Below are 23,535 nucleotides of genomic sequence, written 5' to 3'. Positions count from 1 at the left end.
ATCTAAAACCAAATGCAAACCATGACCTGTAAGCTTGTTTCAATACATAATAAATGTAATCAAATAAACCTAATATCATCAGCCAATGCATGTGCGGAGTAAAAGCCACAAAAGGAAACACACACACGCTTGCGCAACCAGCGTACATCAGTCTATTCAATCAGACTAAAGACAGAAATATAGTGACCATTTCATCATCACTCAACAACATCCAAACTGTGCTGTCATTCTGTCTGTGATGAAAATGCCATGGGTTACATAGATCTAAAACTCTACAGTGCCCATAGGCAAATGTTTTGTGTCACATCCCGACAGGCTGTGTGGCTTTACCTCGAGGTTCTTCAGCCTGTTTTGCCAGTTTACGGAGGGCTGCAGCGAATCCGGAGTGAGAAGACTGTGCAGCCGGGCTTCCATTGGCTACAATAGAACCGTTGAGAGGTGACGGGGTGAGGGGGCTGACCGTCGCCGTGGTACGGGTTGCCGTGGAGATCATTCCTAATGATGGTGACTTTGGCTCATGGCTCATGCCTACAGAACGGACAGTGGAAAAAAAGAATGGGAGAGGTTTAATATCCAATGCTGCCCTCGGGCCTCTATAGAAACACACATGATCTACAAGACGTGGAAAAGACCAATGAGGACAAATGTATGGGAACAGATTGAAGCGCACGTAGCTGCTCGCGCAAACACTTGATAGTGAGGACAGAGTGTGGTGCTGGGTATCTGTGTGTGACAGCTGGGACGGATGGGGATTGTTGGTGTGAGGCGCTGAGGGTCTTTAGTTGTATGGCTTAGGGTCAGAGGTGAGAGGTGAGAAGGGCAGGTCACCCTTCCCTTGGTCAAAGAGCTCCAGTCTGGCTGTGTGTCTGCCAGAGAGGACCATGGTCACAGAGTTTACGCAACACCTCAACTGCGCATGCTCCAACACTACAAGAGGGACTATTTCCTACTCAGTGTTTGTTATTACTTCTGTGTCATCACAATTTTTTTTTTTTAAATGACAACTCGTGCCAGCTGGATATTTCTGTATTTCATCTTTTGACACTTGTAACACGTTAAAACATTCTGCTGAAAACTTTCTTGTCATCCTATTGCCTCAGATTTATCAGAGCTCAGTGATGGCGGGGCTGGGGGGGGGGGGGGGGGGGGTGAGGAGGGTTAAGACGGCTGTCCCTTTCCTTCCTGTGTATGTGTGTGTTGAAAGGTGACACCGTGTTGACAGCCCCTCGGCCAGTGGAATCCCCAAATGCCAGAGCGTTGTGTGATAGTCCTACATGTTCATGGAAAACACATTCATTCATCCACTCATTCAATCAGACTTGTTTTTCGTTTACACAAACACACACACACACACACAGAAACACATACACATGCTTGGGTTTGTTCAGAATTCAACTTAAATCAGATTTCAGAGAAAACGGCAGACTAACACAATAACTTCTCAATCAAACAGTGCATCAATAGCACAATAAGATCAGGAGGAATTATATCAGAGAATATCAAAGAGTGTAACAGGGGTATAAAAAGAGAATGTGCCCTCCTGAGGAGCGAGCGGAGGACCCTGTATGTGTGTGTGTGTTTTAGTGGGGACAGACACACACACACAGCAGCACGTCAGGCATGAGAGAGTGGAACAACATTCCCTAACACCTCTTAAATTGTCCTGCCTGTACCCTCCCTGTAACCCGGTGCACTCTGAATGAACCCAGCACACAATTAATAATGGAATTAACAATGAGTACTGTCTGAACGACACACACTGCACCATTGAGAGACTGGCAAACAAGCAAAACACACACAAACACACAGAGACACAGACTGCCCGGTCCAATAATGTGACTTTGTGGTGATGTTAAGAGTGCTGCTGCTGCTGCTGATCCTTCTCTTTTTAAGAGAAAGTTAAAAAAAAGTGTGGGAAGAGAGTTTAAGAAATACACATGAAACTTTTTACAAAAACACACGATAGAGACAGAGCAGAGTGTCTTTCAAGTCTGTATCAACCACACACACAAACACAAAACCACAATACTAACAGATACACATGCACGTGAGAGAAGAAATAGACGAGCACAAATACACACAGAGGCACACATCCGGAGGTCTGGCAGTGGTTCATGACCCCCCCCCCCCCCCCCCCCCCCCCCCCCATAGATTAAAGCGTGGCCAAAGCTCCTTACTGCACAAAGGAACGGAGCTGCCTGGATCCCCCACGGCTGCATCTTCACGTTGAGCCCAGCCCAGCACACACCGGCAGCCAGCGACAGGACACAAACCATCTTCCTGCTCCCCTCTCTCTCTCTCTCTCGGTCTATCTGCTCTCGCCCCGTCCACCCTCTTCCCTGCCTGTCTTCCTGTCTCTCCGTGCCGCTCACAAAGACCGTTTAGAGCTTATCTAACAAAGCAACACACCACACACGCCGCCTATCTCTCCCCTCCTTGCTCTCTCTCTCTCTCTCTCTCTCTCTCTCTGACTGAGAAAACAGAAATTCTTAGCCTAGCAGCTGCTGCGATGTCACATGACCTCAGCACCCCCCCCCCCCCCCCCCCCTCACACTCTCCCTCACTCCTCCTCCTCCTCTCTCAACCTATAATTCCTCAGCCATTTGTAGATAACAGACACAGGCATGCATACAGGCTAGAGGAGGGGGAGGGGTGAGGAGAGAAGAGGAGGAGAGGAGCCGAGGAGGAGGGGAGGGTGTTCAGCCGGTCACCACATCTGACCCCATTGCTGAGGAGTGACAGGCAGTGTGTATGCATGTGTGCATGTGCACAGACGAATGGCAGGGGTTAGGTTAAATATGTAAGACACCCTTCGCTCCTGGAGACAGAAAAAGAAAGACACTGGAAGAGAATGAGAGACAACATGTCCCGGCCTGTGTCAAGCCCTACAGCATCAGAAAGACAAACCTTTTGTGTTTGAGTATTTCACTGAATTAAATCAATTTGACTTTATTTACATTGTTCTGTTACTCCTGAAAATGCTCAGTGTATTGGAACTAGTAAAAGTAAAGAAAGCACAAACAGGGAAGTTCGGCCAAAAAACGTGCATGTGCACCTTTACAGTACACACGCAGAGACGCTACATGCTAACACACGCTACACAATAACAAGAATTTGTTATTAAGGTGGAGGAGGCTAAACTGCGTGATCGTTGTCGGGGGGGGACTTCTCAAGAAAAGGGATAAAAGCGTGGGTTTGGCTTCCCCTCTGTCGGTCCTGTTGTCATCGCAGGGGTGAGAATGAGTCGTTTCTTTAGTCACTTCCTCCTTCCGTCACTCATTGCTTCTTTTTTTTTTCAGATCGCAGAGGGAGCAAGTGAGCAAGAGCGATGACAGCGAGAGAAATGATCTCGGGGGTGAAGCTGCACGGTGGCCAGCGATGTTGCCAGAGGCCACCTTTCCACAAAGCTCCTCTATGGTCTGGACCCCCCGCCCGACTAGAAACGCAGGGCCGCCAACTTCTGCCCACGTGTTTGTGTCTCTCCTCTACCCCCTTTCCTGTTGAGCATCATACAGATCATCCTGCTGCTTTTGGAGAAAGGGAGTCTCTTTGCTGTTTGAATTGATGGCGTTCGTCTCAGCTGTAGCAGCGGACCATATCACGCCACAGGGGTTTTAGGTGCTAGCATAGCCCTGTATGCCCCTTCGGGTGCACCTCAAAAGGAGAAGTGCAGCTCATGGGGCGTCGTGGTGTTTGACCAATATCACAGGTTCAAATCTGACTTTGCTGCTACAGTCTCTTAAATCGCTCTGCCCTCAGAGATGTCTCATGTAGCAAGAGGCTAAGAAATCAAGGATTCAAAGATACTAGGAGATATTGCAGCTTCTAACAAAGGTGTCGAGACACAAACAGCTGAAAGCTCCAAGAGCTCCAAAAGAAAGCTGTTTTCATTTAGCACCTACAATAAGAATGGTTTGGTATAACATTCCTACTTCAATGGACTGTAAATTAAAACAAGCCCTGTGAGATTAAGTGAAAATCAATGATAGTACTAAGGTTTCGCTGGTGCATGTTGTCGACAAGCAACAGCTCTCTCTCTTCTCTTGTTTCTACTTTTCTTTCTAAACTGAAAAAAACACAAGCCATGCAAGTCTAGGTACTCCTTTCTGAATAATGATAAATCGCATGATCTACGCCACCCAGGATGAGTAACGTCTTATGAATTTCCAGATAAGTGAGCCTGCCTCCGCCTCTCAACATCACTCAGTTTCAACACACTCGCTCAGTCACCTATCCATGTGGGCTCAGACTCTACGTTCCTCAAACATCCAGCAGATGGCATCGTCTCCCAGTTAATCACAAGGGAGACCTCAGTAATGAAACAGCATATGCCAAAATCGTTTAATCCAGCAATAAACAAAAACAAAAATTTGATTTTAAATCGATGTGGCTGCGCATTACGAAAATGGACAAAGCGTGCATCAATTTATCGCAAAAGCTGAATTTTTTTTGCAGACAACCCTGAGAAGTCAGTTACACAGCAAACTTCCTGATGCAATTAACCCTTTGAATGCTGTTACGCCCTGAGGGAAAACAAAACAAAGCCCTGACAAAAAAAGGAATGCCGATTACAACAAACCACATACAAACATGATCCGCCCGTACTCGCACACACAAACACACAGCACGCACACACACACACACGCACACAGACACAAACACACACACACAGCAGATTGACTGCTAAATGGCATAGAGTAAAACTCACAGTTTTAACACCCTGCTGGGACTAAAGCCGATCATGAACTCTATAGTCAAACAAACACACTGACACACAGTTCCACCCTGTGGCTGGTTGGAATGCAGATTACTCTCTCTCACACACACACCAGCGTATAAAGTAAATCCTCTTGGCTCCTGTATGCCCCGGCCAGTAGGGAGATAATGCAGCGGCAGCTCTAGCGATTGGTTAATCTTTAACCAGGAAGGGATTTGCCTATCAGCTCGTTAAAACTAGCTGCACAGTGCTGCTGGCCAATTTATCGGATCCAGCCACCAACCTGGCTTGATCAAGTCCAACAGTACACTTCACACTGTCCTGCCGATAACTACACTGAGTATCCATGCCTCTCTTCACTGGAGCAGCAGATGTCTCTTTTTCCAGCCAAACCAGTCAGTGTCTGCCCTCAGATGAGCAATGAACATGTCATTGAAATATACTGGTTGGCTCCACATGTGCGGAGCAGGCGACTAAAGCACCATTTCTAAAAGTGTTGCCGAGCTGTGAATAGCAGCTTCCAAATACTTCTGTACCGTCAGTGTAGCCGCGGCATGGTTCAATGTTTTGCTCCACTCTAACTAATTGCATCCTCATTGTTTTCAGAGCTGTTATCAAACAAGCTCTTAATGCTGCATCACTTTAAATCGTTATCACTATCAGTCGACCGGTAGGACTTTTATTGTGAAGCAGCAACCGTAAGATAAGCCCAATTTGTGACGATGATAACCAATCAACTGATGTTACGTGTTGTGAGGTGGATATTGTTATATTTTTTGGTCAGCAGACCAGTTTTAAATACTGCAAGGAAGAAGACTAGAAAACAAGATATGGTGAGTTGAGAAGCTGGATGTGATGTAAGTGTGTGATAAGCAGCCACATCATATCATCAAGATAAGGGACATATTAAGCCATGCCTGAAAACCTCCTTGTAATTCAGATCATGATCTCCGATCACAGTGACCGGTAGCAGCAGAGGACAGGTCTTCAGACATGAAGGTCGACCATCCGCTTAGCTGATTCAGAGTAAGTAGCTGTACCACCGATACAAGGGGAGTCAGCCTGAGGGAAACTTCTGACTGAAGGCAGAAAAACGGGGGTGTCTAAAATGCCAGTGATGCAGCAATATGCATGAAACCAACCCAGCAAAACAGGATGTAATATGGGAACAATAGCCACCACCACATCCGTATAACTGTGCTTCAACCTTAAGTGAGCTTTAAAAAAGACAGCAAGTAGAACTGCCTGCAAAAAAGCAGGAAGCATGTAGAGTCTGTGGCTGACAAGAGCAACACTTTAAAGCTGTGTCTCAATTCGGTGGCTGCATCCTTCCGAAGCCACATTTGCAGACCAGAGTCACAGCAGAAAACACTAAGCTGTATCAAATCGAAGGCTCTTCCAAATGTGGCGGACATATGCTTCTACCCCAGAGCAATGGAGGCTCCACCGGGTGGATCCTTCACAGCCCAACATATCCCATGATTCCTTGAACTACAGTGACAGACTGTTTTTCAGTGGTAATGACGGCAAGACAAGGCTAATGTTAGTACTCAGCCGACCAGCTAACAGTACACATGTTAAAAATTCCCCAAAATGGATACGGCCGCTGAATTTGGACTCTACTTAAGTGATACACTGTCTATAAATAGAGCTCATGTACAGTATCCATAAGAAGCCTCTGAAGGTGGGATAACAGAATAAAAGGAAGAACATCGGCTGATAGGTGGTTCCTATAGATTAAATAAGAAAAACAGGAACCTGGCTTAAAAAAAAGCTATAAATGCTCATACACAAGAATGTTAGGGCCTAGACTTAGACTGTAAGGGCCTAAACAGATGTATGGCATACTGTCATTCTTGTGGATGCACACACGCACACGCACACGCACACTCACACAGTATCCAGGACCACAGCAGGATAAACCTGCCTGGGTAGTTCCAAGTTTGTTTGACTTCTGAGATGAGATGTCAGAGCAATCTACCCCGAGGCACCGTAGAATAAGATGTGTGTGTGCCTGCATGTGTGCACACCTGCTAACTCCAGCCTGTGCGCATGCGTGCCAGCTCTTTTACTTCACCCCCAAGAGAAAATTTGATATCAGAGAAACCCTGAAACGGCAGCATTAAGGCTGCTGAGTTGAGGAATCAAAGTGAACAATTCCACTGGAGAATGAGGGAATGGAAAGACTAAATGAGAGAACAAGAAAAGGGAGACAAAGAGGCACAGATCAATGAAAAAGCTGAGACACACACACACACATTATTGCCTCTGTCTGAGATGTCATTATACAGCAGGCCTCCATTATAGAGCTACAGCAGAGAACAGAGAACAGAGTACATCTCCCTCTGACCTGGCTCACTCTCACTGTCTTGACTAAACACACACACACACACACACACGGAGGAAAGAGAGCAGTCTGCCTCTTTTACCTTGAGCGGCTTTAAATGATACGGCGGCATGTGGGTGTGCATGTGAGCGCACACCTTATTATTCATCCCTCACCTCCCGCTTCTCTTCCTCTCTTCCACTCGATCTCCAACCTGCCTGCCAGCAGCTCGCAACAAAAACACTGAGATTTCAAAAGACCAGCCGGCATCGCTCTCCCCCTCTCTTCACCTTGCTCTCTTTCAACACACAAACGCACACACTCACAAAAACAGAGACACCGCGTGTGTCTTGAGGGTAGGCACGAGCCAGGATTATTTCCCCTGCTCTCCTCCTCCATGCATCCGACTCATCCACCCCAGCAGCACAATTTCCTATGTCTGTTAATTACATAGCGACTGTGGTCGGGGTTCCTTGTGTTGCGTGTGTGTGTGTGTGTGCGCGCATGTCATCTGCCGAGTGTGTGGCTGAGTTCTCTGAGACACCGGTGTGGGCGTACGACAGAACAGTCTGGTTACGCTTCACAACGCTGCTTGGTAGTGTGTGAACACACACACACAGTCACACAAACAGACATACGTAAGTGCCTTCTGTCTGCGTCTCTGGCTCTTTGTGGTCCATGCCCCGGGAGTCAAGCTGCTGCCTGTGAGGCTGTGCCCCTCTGTAGCCTCTCGCTGAGGGGGAAGCAGCCCTGCCACTCCCCTGATGTGAGGGCCAGCCTCAACCCCAGCCCAGCTGTTCCACTGGCAGGGGAGGAAGCGCGGACTCATTATCATCCTCATCATCCTCATCATCACTGACTCTCTCTTTTAATCACCTGCTACAGAGAAAAAAGGAAAACACGGCAGTGTTGCTCTCGGAGAGGATTGACAGATGACTTCACGTGAACCCAAAACACAAATAGAAGAAGGCACACATAAAAAAGAGGGGCTGCCATGGAGCTTATCATGGTTTTTGCACCTGTGATAGTCTTTGGTGAACCTTCAGCCACACCAACGTGTACATCCACACAGACAGCCTGTATTTCATGTCCCACACGGCCAGATAAACCCTATTGTTCACCACTGTCAACCCCTCCGCGCCTGTAGACATCACTACATGCAACATATTTCGGTTGTTATCGTCTTTCAACATCCTCCCTTTCTTCCCTCCTCATCTCTCACTTCGCAAGCCACCTCAGGAGATGAGTGCTGTTTTTTGCCGGCTTCCCCACACACTCCTTTCTTCATCCTCTCTCCCTCTCCCCTCTATTCTCCCTGTGATGTACTCTGCTGGGTTGTGGCTGCCTAATTAGCACTCCAAGTACTCTGCATGGCTCCCTACTCCTAAGAGACTTCATCGCACACGAACGCAGATACACACACACACACACACACACAGGCTACCGACACACGCACCGCACACACTTGACTTTCCATTGCAGGGTCCGGCTGCTGTGAGTTGCCCTGTTGAAATCTTGTAATTGGTGTAACGAGTGTGTGCTCCTGCTCGTACATGTCTGACGAGGTGGATGTTGTTCAGTCTGATGAGTGAGCCTCTTTTCCTCTGGGTCCGCTGGAGACAACGCGATGTCGCCATAGCCACACATTTCAGCGAGTAGCCAATAAGACTAAATAGAAGCTCATTGAAAATGATATAACTTAAAAACATGTTACGGGTCAAAACAGTTAAAATGACGTGAACGGTGGAATCTGTGCCGTTCAAAAATAAAGAAGATGAATCATTGACCTATCTTTGAAAAGGAGCCTATAGGCAGGAAAATATGAAGATAAATATGCACAGTTTCAACAGGCCTGACATAATTTTTGCTTAAGAGTAGAACTGAAATGATAAATGAATTAATGGATCAAACAATCAACAACTACTTTGACAGGCATTTGATCGTTGAAGTCAATTATGTTAAGTCTCATTTTCATCAACAGATAAGGGGTTAGGCTCTAGGATTGAAAAAAACAAACATATATCTGCCAAAAAATCAATAATGAAAATATTTGCTTGTTGCAACCTTACTTAACAGTTTCCAAAATGCAGTTCTTCAAAAGATTTTAACTACAGCTAAATTGCGTTGCGTTCAAATTCGATTGAATTAATTGCGATGCATTGTCCGTTGCAGTGCAAAAAGAAAACGCATGTGGTTGATCTGAAACTGAGAAAAGAGACAACACGTGGAAGATGTGAAACCGTGATATGAACAGAAATAAAAAAGGGGCCAGAGCCCAAGATGGATTCCCTGTAGTTGTGCAAATACCAGCCAGCAAAAAACAAATCTACCTGGCAACGACACCTCCTGTGAGAGCCCTCTTTCACATGGCAACTGTGGCCTCCGCCGACACAGGCCCGCAGCGCCGTCCATGAGCGATTAAAACAAATGACCACAAGACCCACTTCACTTCTTCAGGCGCATATCTGACCTTGCTCTCATACACAAGGAGGCACGCTAACAAACAGACACACACAATATGACAGTCAGCTGATGTAGCAGATATCTCGGAGAGAGAGAGAGAGAGAGAGCGAGAGAGGGAGAGAGGGAGGGAAACGGAGGAAGCGAGAGAGGCAGACGTCCTCTGAGAGACAGAAGCAGACAGATAGAGGCAAAGAGAGAGATGATGATGTGATAGCAAAAGAAAAGGGCTTTGTTGAGGAGTAGCCTTTAGCACAATGCTGGGTTATACAGTGAGAGACTGACATGAAAAATGCACAAAGACAAGACAGATGGACACAGACGCACACTATATGATACGTGCTGACACACACGCAACACAAAAATTCTGAATGAAAGAGGCCCTATTTGGTGAGGGCAATAGTCAAGTATGGTCTGAACAGAGTGTGTGTATGAATCTCTTATCTGCTGCTCTCATGTTGCCTGCGTTGTGTTTGTTTGGCCAGAGCTTATCAGGCCCTGCGGTATGACAACGACAGCGGCAAACATCAGCTACGCACAAACACACAAAGAAACACACACACAATCTAAAGATATCTAGAACATGCTTTGGTCTGGTAAATGTAGCAAGACTGACTTGAGTGAATAGGAAGCTTTTTTCTCTTTTTTTCTCTTCTTTCAGTTCCCCTCAGATAATTTAATCAAAAGTGGAGATGGAGAATACAAACAGAGTTAACATTGTGGAAAACTTGCTGCTGATTACTCCAGTGCCGAGCTGCTAAATGAAGTCACACTGGCTTGGAGAGCGTGTCTGCGTAGTTCTGGGAACCGGGTCTCGGCAATACAGAGAAAGAGAAAGTGTGACTTGAGGAGCTCTTATCATCGGTCCCTTTAAGAAATCGAGCGAAATTACAAGAAAGAGAAAAAAGCTGATTCATTTGTGTGTCTATTGAATCGAAATAGGTGCTTGTTAACTTCTGCTTGCTGCATACACTTCTACCCCTACAGATAGTTGGCTAGTTTGTTGTCCAGGAAGAGGAAATTCAGTTTTGCACATTCATATCTACATTCAGCCCTACAAACCACGGCCAATTAAACAAATACCAGAGACACACTCCTAAATCTAGATTCAAGCCAAGCCTGTTTTCATTTTGACGGCCTATCTCTAAGTGTCTCTACGTGTCTCTCTACACGTGGAGGTAAACGTTGAGATAAAGCTGAGCGATGTTTCATGTAGGCAGCGCGGCGGTACAGAGAGGCTCCAGTCTACACATTGGGGTCAAAATGCATTGACTTTCTGTGAACCAGCAGGTGTACAGAGACTAACTGTAATAACTGATTTTGAACGCAGTTTGGGACCAGCCCTTGTTTACATACCATCCCCACAACCCCCTCCTGCAATTATTAGATATCAGGCCGATGTTTGACGCAGTGTCTAACAAGTTTTATTGTAGTTGCCAGTATTGTCTATAGCCATGCATTTCTGTAATGTGTCATTTATGACAAAATTTCCATATAAAGTTAATATTTGAGAGATTAAAAACCTGGGTTGAGGAATGGGTTCAGGGAATATTTGGTCGTGCAGATCGGCATGTGAGAGCGAAATCCAGGGATACGTTTTTTTGACATTTTGAGATAGCACAATGTTATAATTTTCATTGATTTCTCAGAGAAAAATTCATGGGTCCTGATTAAAAAATAATCAGGCATGTTCAGGGCGTTTAAATGTGTTTCCATAAGGGGACTGTGTGCCTTGGCGGAGGTAAAAGCAAGTTTTAAGCCTCAAAATAGTGAGGAGCGGCCAAAATGCCCTTACTCTGTACAGTCTTGACTCAAAATGGTCCTCACAAAGAAGTACAAGCTTGCACACAACCACAAAATACCTTGTGGTAATGAATTAAGTACTGTTTAATGGCAATGCGGAGTGACATGGGGACATGAGTCTAAACAGGCACAGCTTACGGAGCAGGTTAGGCTTGCTCTCTCACACACACACACACACACACACACACACACACACACACACACACACACACACACACACACACACACACACACACACACACACACACACACACACACACACACACACACACACACACACACACACACACACACACACACACACACACACACACACACACACACACACACACACACACACACACATACACATACACAGAGCAAACACACAAAGTGAAAAGCAGCTTTATCAGTTAAATACGGAGCAAAAAGCTGCAGGCCTGAGAACAAAAGTCCGGAATTTCTAGTTCAGCAGATATTATCTTCTCTGCAACTTCTTCCCCTGCCTATGAATCCATCTGTATGTCCACCCCACTGTGTGTCTGTCCGTCTTCCCTGCACATGAATTCTTTATGACCTGTTTGTTCAGCTGTCTTCACCGGTCATCACATTTACAGCTTACCTCTGCTACCAGCTTTTACACACCGCAGGGGATGCTTAGACACACACAATCACTCACACCTACTCTTTCCAACCTGAGGGGAGAAGCCGTCAAACAGGGCTTAACACGAAACCGACACAGACACATGGAGGGAGCTACAGCTGGGGAGACAGGAGGACAGAAAACCGAGACAGAGACAAAGGGAAGGGAGAGACAGAGGCAGACGGAGTGTCCAGGCAAGTCCGACCACACAACAAACCCTGCTCTGGTGGTGACACACAAAAAGAGTGGTGAGCGCGGCCACATTTTCATACCACCCCGGGACATTGTTGTAACGCAAGTCAAATCCAGGCCTCACCCATTTAAACGCATCCCATTCTCTCCTATAGGGAACTATGTAAACCCATGCAAAGGCCTCCCTACACTCTGTGCTATTCAAAGCTATCAACGTGGGCTGTTGATAAGGAAATGCAAAGTGGGTCACCTTTAACTCCAGGCTCCTTGTGTAAACAGTATGGGGAGCTGCTTGGGACTCTCCTAATCACTCTCTAAACAGAGCCAGGTGCTGTTGCCACAGACAAACTGTCACCAACACTCTGCTCAACACAGCTGCTGTCTAGCCCCCAGACACCCACAGCACTGCAGGCTACCGCGGCACGACACACGGCGCGACGACACCTGAAAACATGCCAGCCCTGTATAGGCGCTGTCGCCACAACTTCTTCACCAAAGAAAAAAAAAAAAGGAAAGGCAGATCAGAAGCGAGAAATTCGGCTCCCGAGAGAAAGATTTGCATAAGTAATCTTAAACTCTTATCATGTGCTGACACATAAGACACATGTAAGTCTGATGAGGGAGGATAAATCCACCTCGAATCAGCTCACTCGCAGTTTCTATTGCTTCTGCCAAGGAGGGTATGTTTATTCCTGTTACTTTAGTCCACTTCTCTCCGTAGATAGAAAACTTGCCTTTCATGAAATCTGGTGCACAGATAAAGAATGAAAGTTCTTTTTAAAAACTTCAACCCTCCTCAAAGATGAAAAGCCCTCTTAAAATCCTTGTGAATTTTGCAGGGTCAAGAATTCAATAAGACTTCAAATTTAGGAAAGAAGTCTCGTCTTAATGTGTCAAAGCCATTTGGAGAAATCAATACTTTTTGCGATTACTTGTTCTCATCAATTTGGGTGGACAGAGCGGATGTCTCCTTTGAAGGTAAATCACACAGACAATGTGTGCATTGAGTATGTGATTTACTACTTGTTGCAACGTAACAACAACATAGTACATGACCACACACTCTACACTGGTGTCTGTGCCATCAAAAATTACAATTCGACTAAATAAGGGTCCATTTAAGTGGCAGTTAAGTGAAACAATAAAGACTCTATTACGCTGCCTTCATCTACAATGTGTTCAAGACAAAGCTGCTGGAAATGCTGGATTTTTCAGGTGGAGTTCTTGTCAGGTCAATTCTGGAATACCACATATCCAGATTGCATTAGCCTACACGTCTGCACAAACACTTCACACACTTCCTCGGAATTCACTCCCATTACTTTGATACATATTTCTCACGTGACTTCTCTGAAGCTCTTATTCGAGTCAACATCCATGCCAGGGGTCAAAAGCCCTTTAAGCTCACATCACAACAAGAGACTGATCCTAATCCGGCAGATCCTTGACATGCTCGCAGTTCTAAAACACAGACTTTCTAGAGCTTTGGACCTTAAAAGGGCACATTTCACGCCTCCCTGTTTTAGGAAGCCTTGACACTGTGAAGGCAGTGGTAATTATCTTTCATGGAATCGAACTAGGAGATCCCGGACGTGAAAAATAAAGCCTCCCCTTGTGTAATCCCTACCAGGAAATCAACACATAATTTGTGAACTCAATGAAAAAGCAGAGGATCCTAAATAAAGACAAAAACCAAGAATAGAAGCTCCTTTTATTCACCAATAGACGGGCAGATCTTATAAAAGGGAAAAAACTTATGCAACTGATCTATCCTCTTAATGTTTTCTGAAGGTGTACAAACGAATCTTTACATCAGTATGATATTTGTAAAAGGTGGAGTCAAATGAGACACATAAAGCTGAAACGCACAAAACCAGCGATTATCCGGTGACAGCAGCCTAATATGAGCAGGTCAAATGCCGTGTTGGGTGTTAAGTGTGTGTGTGTGTGTGTGTGTGGGGGGGGTTGTCCTGCATCAAAGAGTTAACAGGGCAGCAGTAGCACTGGCTGTCGTCAGCGGTGGAGGTGAGAGTTCAAGCTTTGCTTTGACCTCAACTGAAGATAAAGCAAAAACAGAGAGCACTCAGCGCTCAGCGCCACCGAGGCTTAATCTGGATCAAGATCCTCATCACTGACGACTGCAGAGATCACACGTTCCATGTGTCAGGCTGGTTTTTCATTTAGCTCAACTGTGCTGGAGATGAAAATGTTCAAAATCGCCTATGAACAAATATTTAATCCTCAAACAAATTCCCATATCTACACCATATCATCTTTTAAACTTTGGGCACCTTAAAAAGAGACGCTTGGTCACATGGAGAGGTAAGTATTGTCAAAACTGGAATCACAACTAATATTTATGATCATATTATATACAAAATAAAACGAATCTCCAAAAAGCGTGTCAATAAGATTTCTGTTGTTGAGCGGCAAACAAGGAGGTGAAACTTAAGACCACACCTATGGTGTCAGAGACAAGTGAAATAGGACAAAGACATCCCCCATTGTCAAGTCCTGAAAATAATTGTGTCCCCTCAGTAATTGTGAATGTCGGCAACATGTGTTTTTCTGTACCTGGCCCTGCTGCCGGGGCCAGCTCGGGGTCATGTGTGAGAAGACTGTAATCTGTGTGAGGTGCAGCGAGTGATAATGGCACTAGACACCACAGCTATGGTCAAAATGACACCATGCAGGTATGTTACATGCCTGACAGGTGGCTCTGTAATGAATGACCCATCCCCAGCCCCAGTCGGGGGCTGTGACAGACACCAGGGGACAGTGTCACTACAGGACACTCTAATTCAGTGTATTTGTGACTAACCTTAGCCGCAGCTAAAACACATCTGTGGCTGCAGATACACGCAAGTGTGTCCAGAAAAGCCTGTTGCTCCATCGCTGTGTTTGCAGTGTGTATTTCTAACCCCAGATACCTGTGCCTGTGTGTTTGTGCGATAGGGATTACTCATGTTGTGGGGACCTAGCTCTCGACAAAGTCACAATAAAACAGGTCCCGATAACGTAAATGATTAGATTAGGGCGATGACAGGATTTGAAGTAAGGTTAGGTTAAGTTTGGTGTTAGGCAGGTAAGTATAGTTCAGGTTAGAGTAAGTACCCAGGTTTAAATAAAACAAAGTCAATGTGATGTCCTCTGGAGACAGGACTGTGTGTGTGTGTGTGTGTGTGTGTGTGTGTGTGTGTGGTCCAAGTATTACTCATGTTCCGGGGAACTCGTTCTGTTTACACTGTCACATTTTGGGGACAAATCCCAATAACTCAAATTATTGAATTTAAAGGTTAAGGCATGTTTCAAGGTTTAAGTTATGGTTAAGTTTAGGTTCATCTTAGGTTAAGGCACGTAGTGATTAAAGTTCGAGTGACTCTTCAGGAAATCAATGTACGGTCCTCTGAGAGCCATGAAGACATGACTGTGTGTGTGTGTCTGTTCGCGAGCGTTTACTCAGAAGCTGCTGCTTAAAGAGAAGTGAAGGAGCGCGTGGGAAGTGATTCAACGCGCTCCACCTGCCACGCGCACACATGCACGCGCGTGCACACATAAACACACACACACACACACACACAAAGGGTCAAACCCTTAACCCGGGAGCACCAAATGGTCAACATGTGTCACTGTGGCAGTCACACACGCACACACACTGATAGGGAGAGAATGGTGCGTTCAGGGGACGGCTCGCCGGCGTCGGCTCAGCCAGACGCCCCAGTGATATTAATGGAGGCAGCGTGACTGCCGACTGAGAATTAGCAGACGAGTAAAGCCAACAACACAGTTTTACGTAAAGGGCCTCCAGTGGACGTAAATGGCTTCACGCAGAAAAGCCTCCGGGCTGCGCTTTACATATTAATCACAACAGCGCACCGGTAACAATGTTACAAGAAGTTCATTTGAAAAAAGGGGAGGGGGTTGCCCGCCGCAATTCCTTTCACTCCTTCAGGCTAATCTGCATTTTAAAACACGATTATGTGAAAATCCCTCAAACCCAGTGACACATTAACACTGGACGGATAAAAGAAAGCGCTTAAACCGCCGTCTCTCTGTGGAGCGGACTCTTTTAGTCCTGTACGCGCACACGGGCACGCGACCTTCGGATACTCAGAGATATAAATACAATCAAAATAACACGCAGCCGCTTCCTCGACACCGGAGCGACTTCCTCAACACAATGAACCCTCCGCTGGGCGCTCGCTCGCTCGCTCGCTCGCTCACACGAACAACCTCCGGGTCGGAGAACACAACTACACACAGACACACAACCACTCACCGCAAAAACAAGTACGGGCTATTCCAGTGTTTATGAATTAGTAAGAAATCCTTCTCCTTCCGTCAGCGGCGAAGACGCGGGTCCATCCCTCGCGTCCAGAACGCAGAGACCTCACTTTTTGTCAGGAACCTCCGACCGGCGTGGCCACAGGGACGGAGCGGAGCGCAGAGCCGGGCAGAGGAGGAGAGAGGCGGCCGGCTGCTGCTGCTGCTGGGAGCCGGGAGGTGGGGCTTCCTCTCCGACGGGGGCCGGACACACACAGACACACAGACACACTCACTCTCACACACATACTCACACTCACGCACACACACACACACACACACACACACACAAACACACACACACAAACACACACACACACGCCAGAGGGGGCGGGGGGTAGAAGCACCTGCTCCCAACCCCCCCAGCCCCCCACCTCCACCCCGTCACGCCTCTAGTCCAGAGGGCTGACCCCGCATTGTTCCTCAAATGGGATAAAGAATGACCCCGACCCCCACCCCCGCCCCCCCCCACCCCTCACACACACATCTCTGACCAGGATGGACAGAGTCACTTCCTTCCTTAATTATGAAAATATGCGACTAAATTACATACATTCTTATTATGTATTAACATAATTATTACTAATTATACGGAACAGTATTAGGTGTTTTTGCAGGAATAAGTATGCATAATTAGTGATGTTTATTTTATCAATTTCTTATTAGATATATCGATTATTAAAAACATGTTTTTGATTTTATCCACATTTCCTGCAGGTTTGTGATGCTACGTTGCAAAATGAACGTTTTTTTAAACCTCGATCACTCTGATTATTGCCCTTGTACTGTCTTTCTCTTCTCTACACCAACCTCTCTGCATATTATTAACCAAATATGTATTATATGTATATTATATGACTATTATTCATACAGAAGATCAGCTGTGGGCCAATAACAGTTGCTGGGCTACTATAACATCGTAAAGGTCAAATGGCTTATTGTTCATACCGGGGAATATTTAAATTGAATGAATCTTAAGCTTTAATACATTTTTTCAATAATCAGCAGATTTTCGAGTACGAAACCTTAATGTATTTATAATTACTAATATGCATGACCATACAGTGAGCGTAATTCCATCAAGTGTCCACAAGGGGACAGCCACCTACCAAAAGCCCGGAGAAGCCTCAGCTGACAACCTCTCCCCCTGTCTGGCTTATCAATGGTTTTACTGTGGATTAGATACCAGCGGCTGCACCGGCTGTAAAATCAAAGCCACACTTGTAAGCAGCAAAGACCGGGTTGTTCTCTCAAAGCCAAGGATGAAAACACGAATTAAGCAGGTGATGGCAGGGGTGGGGTGGGTTGGGGTGGTTCATGGAAGTGGGATGAGCTCTCTCTCTCTCTCTCCCTCACATTGTGCTGTGTGTGCTGCTAATTGCTGTGATGCACTGGATCAAATGCGAGCCTCATTATGTATTGTGTGTCTGTCCTGCAGCATACCCACTTGTCCATGCTTACAGCAGCCCCGGCAGGGCTGAGAAACACGACCCTGATGCATGCACACCGCATCCCCCACATTATATCGGTCTCCTTCCTGCATGTGAGTGAATATATAATACATGTGATAGCGGCCTCCTCACCCCTGTTTGACCTGAGAGCGAGCGAGAGTAAGTAGACAGGATATCCTGACTAACGATGGAGCTTCAGGACCTCGGCTTTTGATCCACCATGCTGTCTATCCACATGCTGCTCCCACACACATCTCTGCGAGGATCCCCCTTCTGTTCAATTCCTCAAATCACAAGTCTTTAGAGTATTAAAACGCCTTAGTTGACTCGGAAATCTTTAGTCAATTACTCCTTTTTATGGTCTACATCGCTAATCACCAAATGACGTATTAGTCATTTCTGGCAATTAGTCATTGTTATTAAGAAAAGTCATTACCGATGTTCCACAGACACATCTCATGCATCACAATGATATTCACAAATACGTTCTGGTCTTTAATAAGCACAGGATCCCTCAGCATGACTTGATTCCTCTGTGGAGTGACATGAATACTGAGAAAAACGAAGATTATTATTTTTCGATTAAATAGACTAATGGATTTGTCAAAAAGAAAATGTTTTGACTATTTCTACGCCTACTTCTTTCAAGTCAATAGCAGCACGACAATAGAAACAAACAATCTCACTAATGTGCAGTACAGTTGAAAACCTGAACAGGTGAAAACGTGTTCAGAAACTCACGATCATCAATACATATGTTTTTATCACCATATAACCTTCTCATCCATTGTAAATAACAACAAGATTCAGCTTTTTGATCACAATGTTATGAACATGTATGAACTAATGAGATTTAAAAATGGGGCCTTAACCTACTGATGCTTGAGTCCTGCAGCAGCCGCAGGTTGGACGACAGCGAAAGGACGAAAGGTCCAAAAAGTATCTTTAAAAAAGTATTATAAAGAACAAAAAGGATTGCCCCATCATAAACTGTATTAGAGATATTAAACATTTATATTTTTCGTCTCCGGTTCTTGACACACGTTCACACACACTTTCAAAAACACACTGTTGCACTGTGTATCTCCCACAATGAACCTTTACCTAATTACTCGTCCTCCTCTCGCCCCAGGTGCACCACTGTACAACGGAGGGAGGCTGCAGAGTATTCCTCTGCTCCTCCTCGTGTCCTCTTTCCAGCCATCCTGCTGTACCTCCTCCAGCTTCTTCCTTTTGATACTGAACACCCCCACCCCGCACACACACTCACACATTTCACATTCTCGCTCTTAACATTGACCCCTCCTCCTCCATCTCCTCCTCCTCCTTATCTCTGCAGCCTTTACTTCCTTATGCACAACCTCCCTCCCTCTCTCACTTTCGCTCTCTGTCTCTGTCTCCCTCCTCTCCCCCTCTTCCTCTGCAGCGGACCTGGCCTTAGGCATCGTTAGCTTAATTTAATAAAGGGGCTTAAGCTTTTGAGAGGCTTTTGAAGGATCTGACTGCTGTTACATTCATTACAATCTATCAGCCACAAGAGACACAGCCTTGTTGCATTTCTGAGAAGGCGAGCAAGTGTGTGTGTATATAAAAGTGATTTCTTAAAATGATGGAATCGCAAATCTTATAAGGTCAGAACTCACTGCTGCTCTACGCAGTAAACTGCTGTGTGCAAGTTTGTTGTGTCGACATCAGGCAAACACTGTATGTGAGTATGCATACACTTAATATATATATTCTGAATATATAGTGTTGAGGAGGGTCTGGCAGATGAATTGCCCTGCTCCATGGAAGCATGCACTTTCCTCCAATCAGCATCTAAAAAAAATGTCTCATTCACCTCCAATGTTGAAGCCCGCAATCATCTCAAAGACAAATCGTACACACACACACACACACACACACACACACACACCCCTTCAAACACACACATCTCCTGCTTCGCCCCTGTTATGTGGATCACAAGTGGCAGGTCTCTGAGCCTTTGCCATGGGGAGACAAGTTATGGCAAAGGCAAAGCAGCTCCCTCTCTGACCTTGTTTAATCTCCCCCACTGTTTTGACTTGTACCTCGAACACTTAAAAATTCTGACGCAAACCAATGTGCATATGTGCATGACTGAGTGAGGGCTGCAGGGCATATGCTATACCTCTTGGGTGTGTGCTGCACGTTCTTCACAGGCAGATATGAAATTAAGGTGATAGAGGTAATTAACATGCAAATCAGACCCCACCCAGAAGGCGAGACGAGGGGCTACGCAAAGTGACAGTTTAAGCAAGAAGGAGACAGAGGAGTGGATGGAAAGAAATCCAGAAAAGGGAGAAATAACGAGGAAGAGTGACGCCCTGTGTTGTTATCTACCTCGCTGACTGACACGCTGTCATCACTGTTACCACCCAGCTGTGCACACCTATCTCATTTCGAAAGATAATGTCTTTATTTACCAGTTTATTGGGCATGAATTTACAATTTAATTAAATAGTAATAATAATGTCCTTGCAACAAACTATATCTTAACACACCTTAAAATGTTATGCACGTAAAGAAATGCAGGGGATGGGTTGTCTTTACGACGCTTGTGCGAGAAAAGACTGTGAGGAGATGTGTTGAGGGTTGAAAAGAAATCTCTTTCACAGTTCCTTCCATTACTGTAAATATGCTGCTTTTCTCCCCCACTGCCCTTAATTACATACATACACATGCAGCACATGGTTCCCCCCCATGGTCTGGTCTGGCTCCAAAGCTGAAAACATAGGAAAGGCCTCAGAAAAGAACAGGGAAATAATTAAAGTAAAGAATAAAGGAGAAATGCGGAAGCTGTATGGGTTAAAGCGGGGAGGTCTTTGGATTTTGTTCTCTCCGAGCTATGCTTCTATTATCTGGGCGGTAGTGTGTGTGTGTGTGTGTGTGAGTGTGAGGGTGCGTGTGCGTGTGCGTGTGCGTATGCGTGTGTGTGTGTGTGTGTGTGTCTGAGAGCAACAGGGGATGTGTGGTGAAGCCTATTAACAGACGCAGTGGTAATAGGCATGGGGAACCAGGATGTGTCTGAGCCACTGACCTGCCCATTAGCTCTCTCCACTCCGCTAAGCCCTCACATCGATCACCCAGCCACACATCATTGATCTGGAAAACCAGGCACGAGCGAACTACTTAGACATACCCTCTGTCTCTCACGCCTCTGAGTGTGTGTGTGTGTGTGTGTGTCGGAGTGTGTGTGTGTGTGTGTGTGTGTGTGTATTTTGCTCCTATGAATGCTAGGCAGACCCTTGTGTCTGAGTGGACGCACAAATCTACCCACATCTACACACACTTCACTTAACATACAAAAGGGCCAAGGAATTTAAAAGCCTGCTGTTATATCATTTCTCCCGTTATTCAAATGCATTCCACCTTCCCACCTCTCTGCTGTGACATAATTAACAATGTACACTCCTCTATTAGCCACGCTGGCGGCAGCTAATTGTTAGCTGTCAGTTCAGAGCACAGAGACCCTCTTAACCCGCTATGCACTGCGCCTGTGTGCAGACGGGTGTAAACACACATAAACATAAACGAGCACAAAGCAGGTATGCGATCATATAATTGCCCACACCTCTACAATTACTGTACCCCTCCGGTTTATATTCTCCTGTAAATTTTGATCAGGATGCAGGAGGTTTTAGTTAAGACTTGAATCTTAATTGGCGATATCTCAGCAGCTAATTAGGTTAAATTGTTCCCACATCACTCTCTTTGTTGACTTCTCCCTAATACAGCAGCAGGCAAATGCACCAGAAAAACTATTTTACACCCTGACAAAGAAAGACAGCAAGAAGAAGAAGAGAGGGGTTAAGGACCAATGGGAGGCTACAGAAAATTACTATTTTATGGTCAAGCTTAGATCAGATAAAAAAACAAAAGGGAGGAGAAGACTAAACGTGATTGAGGATATAAGTGGGTGAGTAAAGAAAATCAAAGGATCAGTAAAGATGAACACATGTGCACCCAGTCAGAGTGTTTTAACACATATAAATTAGTCTAATCTAATACAAGGACACAGCATGGACGGTATGGCGTCTCCCCAAAAGTAATTTTGTATTTTTTTCTCAAAGATGGTTTATGTCACTTTAAGGAGTTGTCATTACACTGATTTAAGTACAATATGACATTTTTCTGGTAAGTTTGGTTTTTAAATATATATAAATGGTGTGAAAGATCATGATTGACAGCTGAGACTGGCTGCTGATTGGTCGAGAGTGTAGATCACCGATACTTTGCTACCACGGCTCCATCCCTTGTTCATTCCTGTGCAGACTCTACCTCTACATGAGCGAAGTAGCAGTGTTTGTACCCGTTTGCCTTTAGTTCTAGATAGTGGGAGGAAGAGGAGACACGTCGCCCATCTTTATGTACGGTCTAGAGTAGCGATATAACAGATTCATTATTCACAGTAATCAACTGCAATGGGAAGAGTGGGAGAGTTGTAAATCTACGCATATTTTGTGATTTGTTGTATCTTTATCAAGTTAAAACATAACCCCTAATAACCCTGGGATCTTTTCCATTATCGCCGCCCACTTACACCCACTCCCTCCTCTATCCTCTCACCCACACCCTCCCCCTGAACACACACACACAGCCTAAAACAGATGGCAGCGGGACAATGATAGTCAAACCAATTATTTATCTAATTATGACTTACCACTTAACAGCATTATCTCCCCATGCAATAGTTACGTTCTCAAATAGGGGTGAGGGGAGTCTAAACAGAGTCATTACGATTGCAGTTACCAGGGAGGACCCGGCGTGCCCACTCGACCGGTCCTAACGTAAACCAACTGGTGTGTTTTTAAACGCTGATTCTTATTCATTTTACAACAGACATGCCTACAAACACACAATATATCATGATGCAGAGGGGAATGGAGAAAGGGAGGGCGAGATGCAGCAGCAGGCAGTGTGAGTTCAAACCCATGCTAATAGGGTAATTGCATTGATTTCCATTTAGCTGTGCTCTCTGATGTTATTTACAGCATTTAGTCCAACAAAACAAGGCCCTGCTCTCTTCTCCCAGCTTGCTTTTAACCAGCCGTGACATGCTGTCAACCCCTCTCCCCTCTGCCCCCCTTCACCCTTTTCACAACTGCCAAAACAGCCAAATACATTATTAGGCCATTAATAGCAGCAGCGCTTACACATCGCTCCCACCCCCCTTCGTGATTCATTCCGGCATTGCAGTCCCTCCCCCCCTCCCCCCCTCTCTATCGTCCTCTCGGGCCTGTTGGCACAAAAGCCGGGCGGCTTTGAAGTGGCCTTGTTTATCCAAACAGTCTGAGATGCGGTTGTGTGTGTGGACGGGCTGACGGGTGAGAGGGTTCAGTGAAGGTGGAACCAAATGTCAAGCCCTCACAAGTGTTGAGGCCAAAGTGCGATTTTTCAATCAAGGCGTTCTGGGCCCTTCGTTACAGATGACAACTGATTACTAATGATACAAAATGCACAACACTGTCTTATGAGCCATCAACCGACATGACACAATGAGCAGGTTGAACTGAACCAGAAGTCTGTCCTCATACCTCGATGTCTCTTAACAATAGAATATATATAAGAGAACGAGAGAGAGAGAGAGCGTGAGAATGAGTGTGGAGGTGATTAGCATGGA

General features: G+C 45.6%; 1 protein-coding gene across 3 annotated transcripts in view; it reads right to left on the bottom strand.

The window, feature by feature from the left end:
- The window catches only part of LOC133951799 (genetic suppressor element 1-like), a 41,707-nt gene extending 25,064 nt beyond the window's left edge, over positions 1-16,643 (bottom strand). For 2 of the 3 annotated variants that reach the window (XM_062385979.1, XM_062385997.1), the window contains exons 1-2: positions 2,178-2,396; positions 331-528 (exon numbers count right to left, since the gene is read on the bottom strand). In XM_062385979.1, the coding sequence (XP_062241963.1) occupies positions 331-526 (196 nt within the window). In that variant the 5' untranslated portion in view covers positions 527-528; positions 2,178-2,396. Of the gene's footprint in view, positions 1-330; positions 529-2,177; positions 2,397-16,399 lie in introns of those variants that run through there. The other variant, XM_062385987.1, reaches the window with a different exon arrangement.
- Between the last annotated feature and the right edge of the window lie 6,892 nt (positions 16,644-23,535).

This window comes from Platichthys flesus, chromosome 1, assembly GCF_949316205.1.
Source record: "Platichthys flesus chromosome 1, fPlaFle2.1, whole genome shotgun sequence".
Taxonomy (NCBI): Eukaryota; Metazoa; Chordata; class Actinopteri; order Pleuronectiformes; family Pleuronectidae; genus Platichthys; species Platichthys flesus.
Note: the sequence above shows the minus strand (reverse complement) of the source record. Positions and strands in the feature narration are given on the sequence as shown.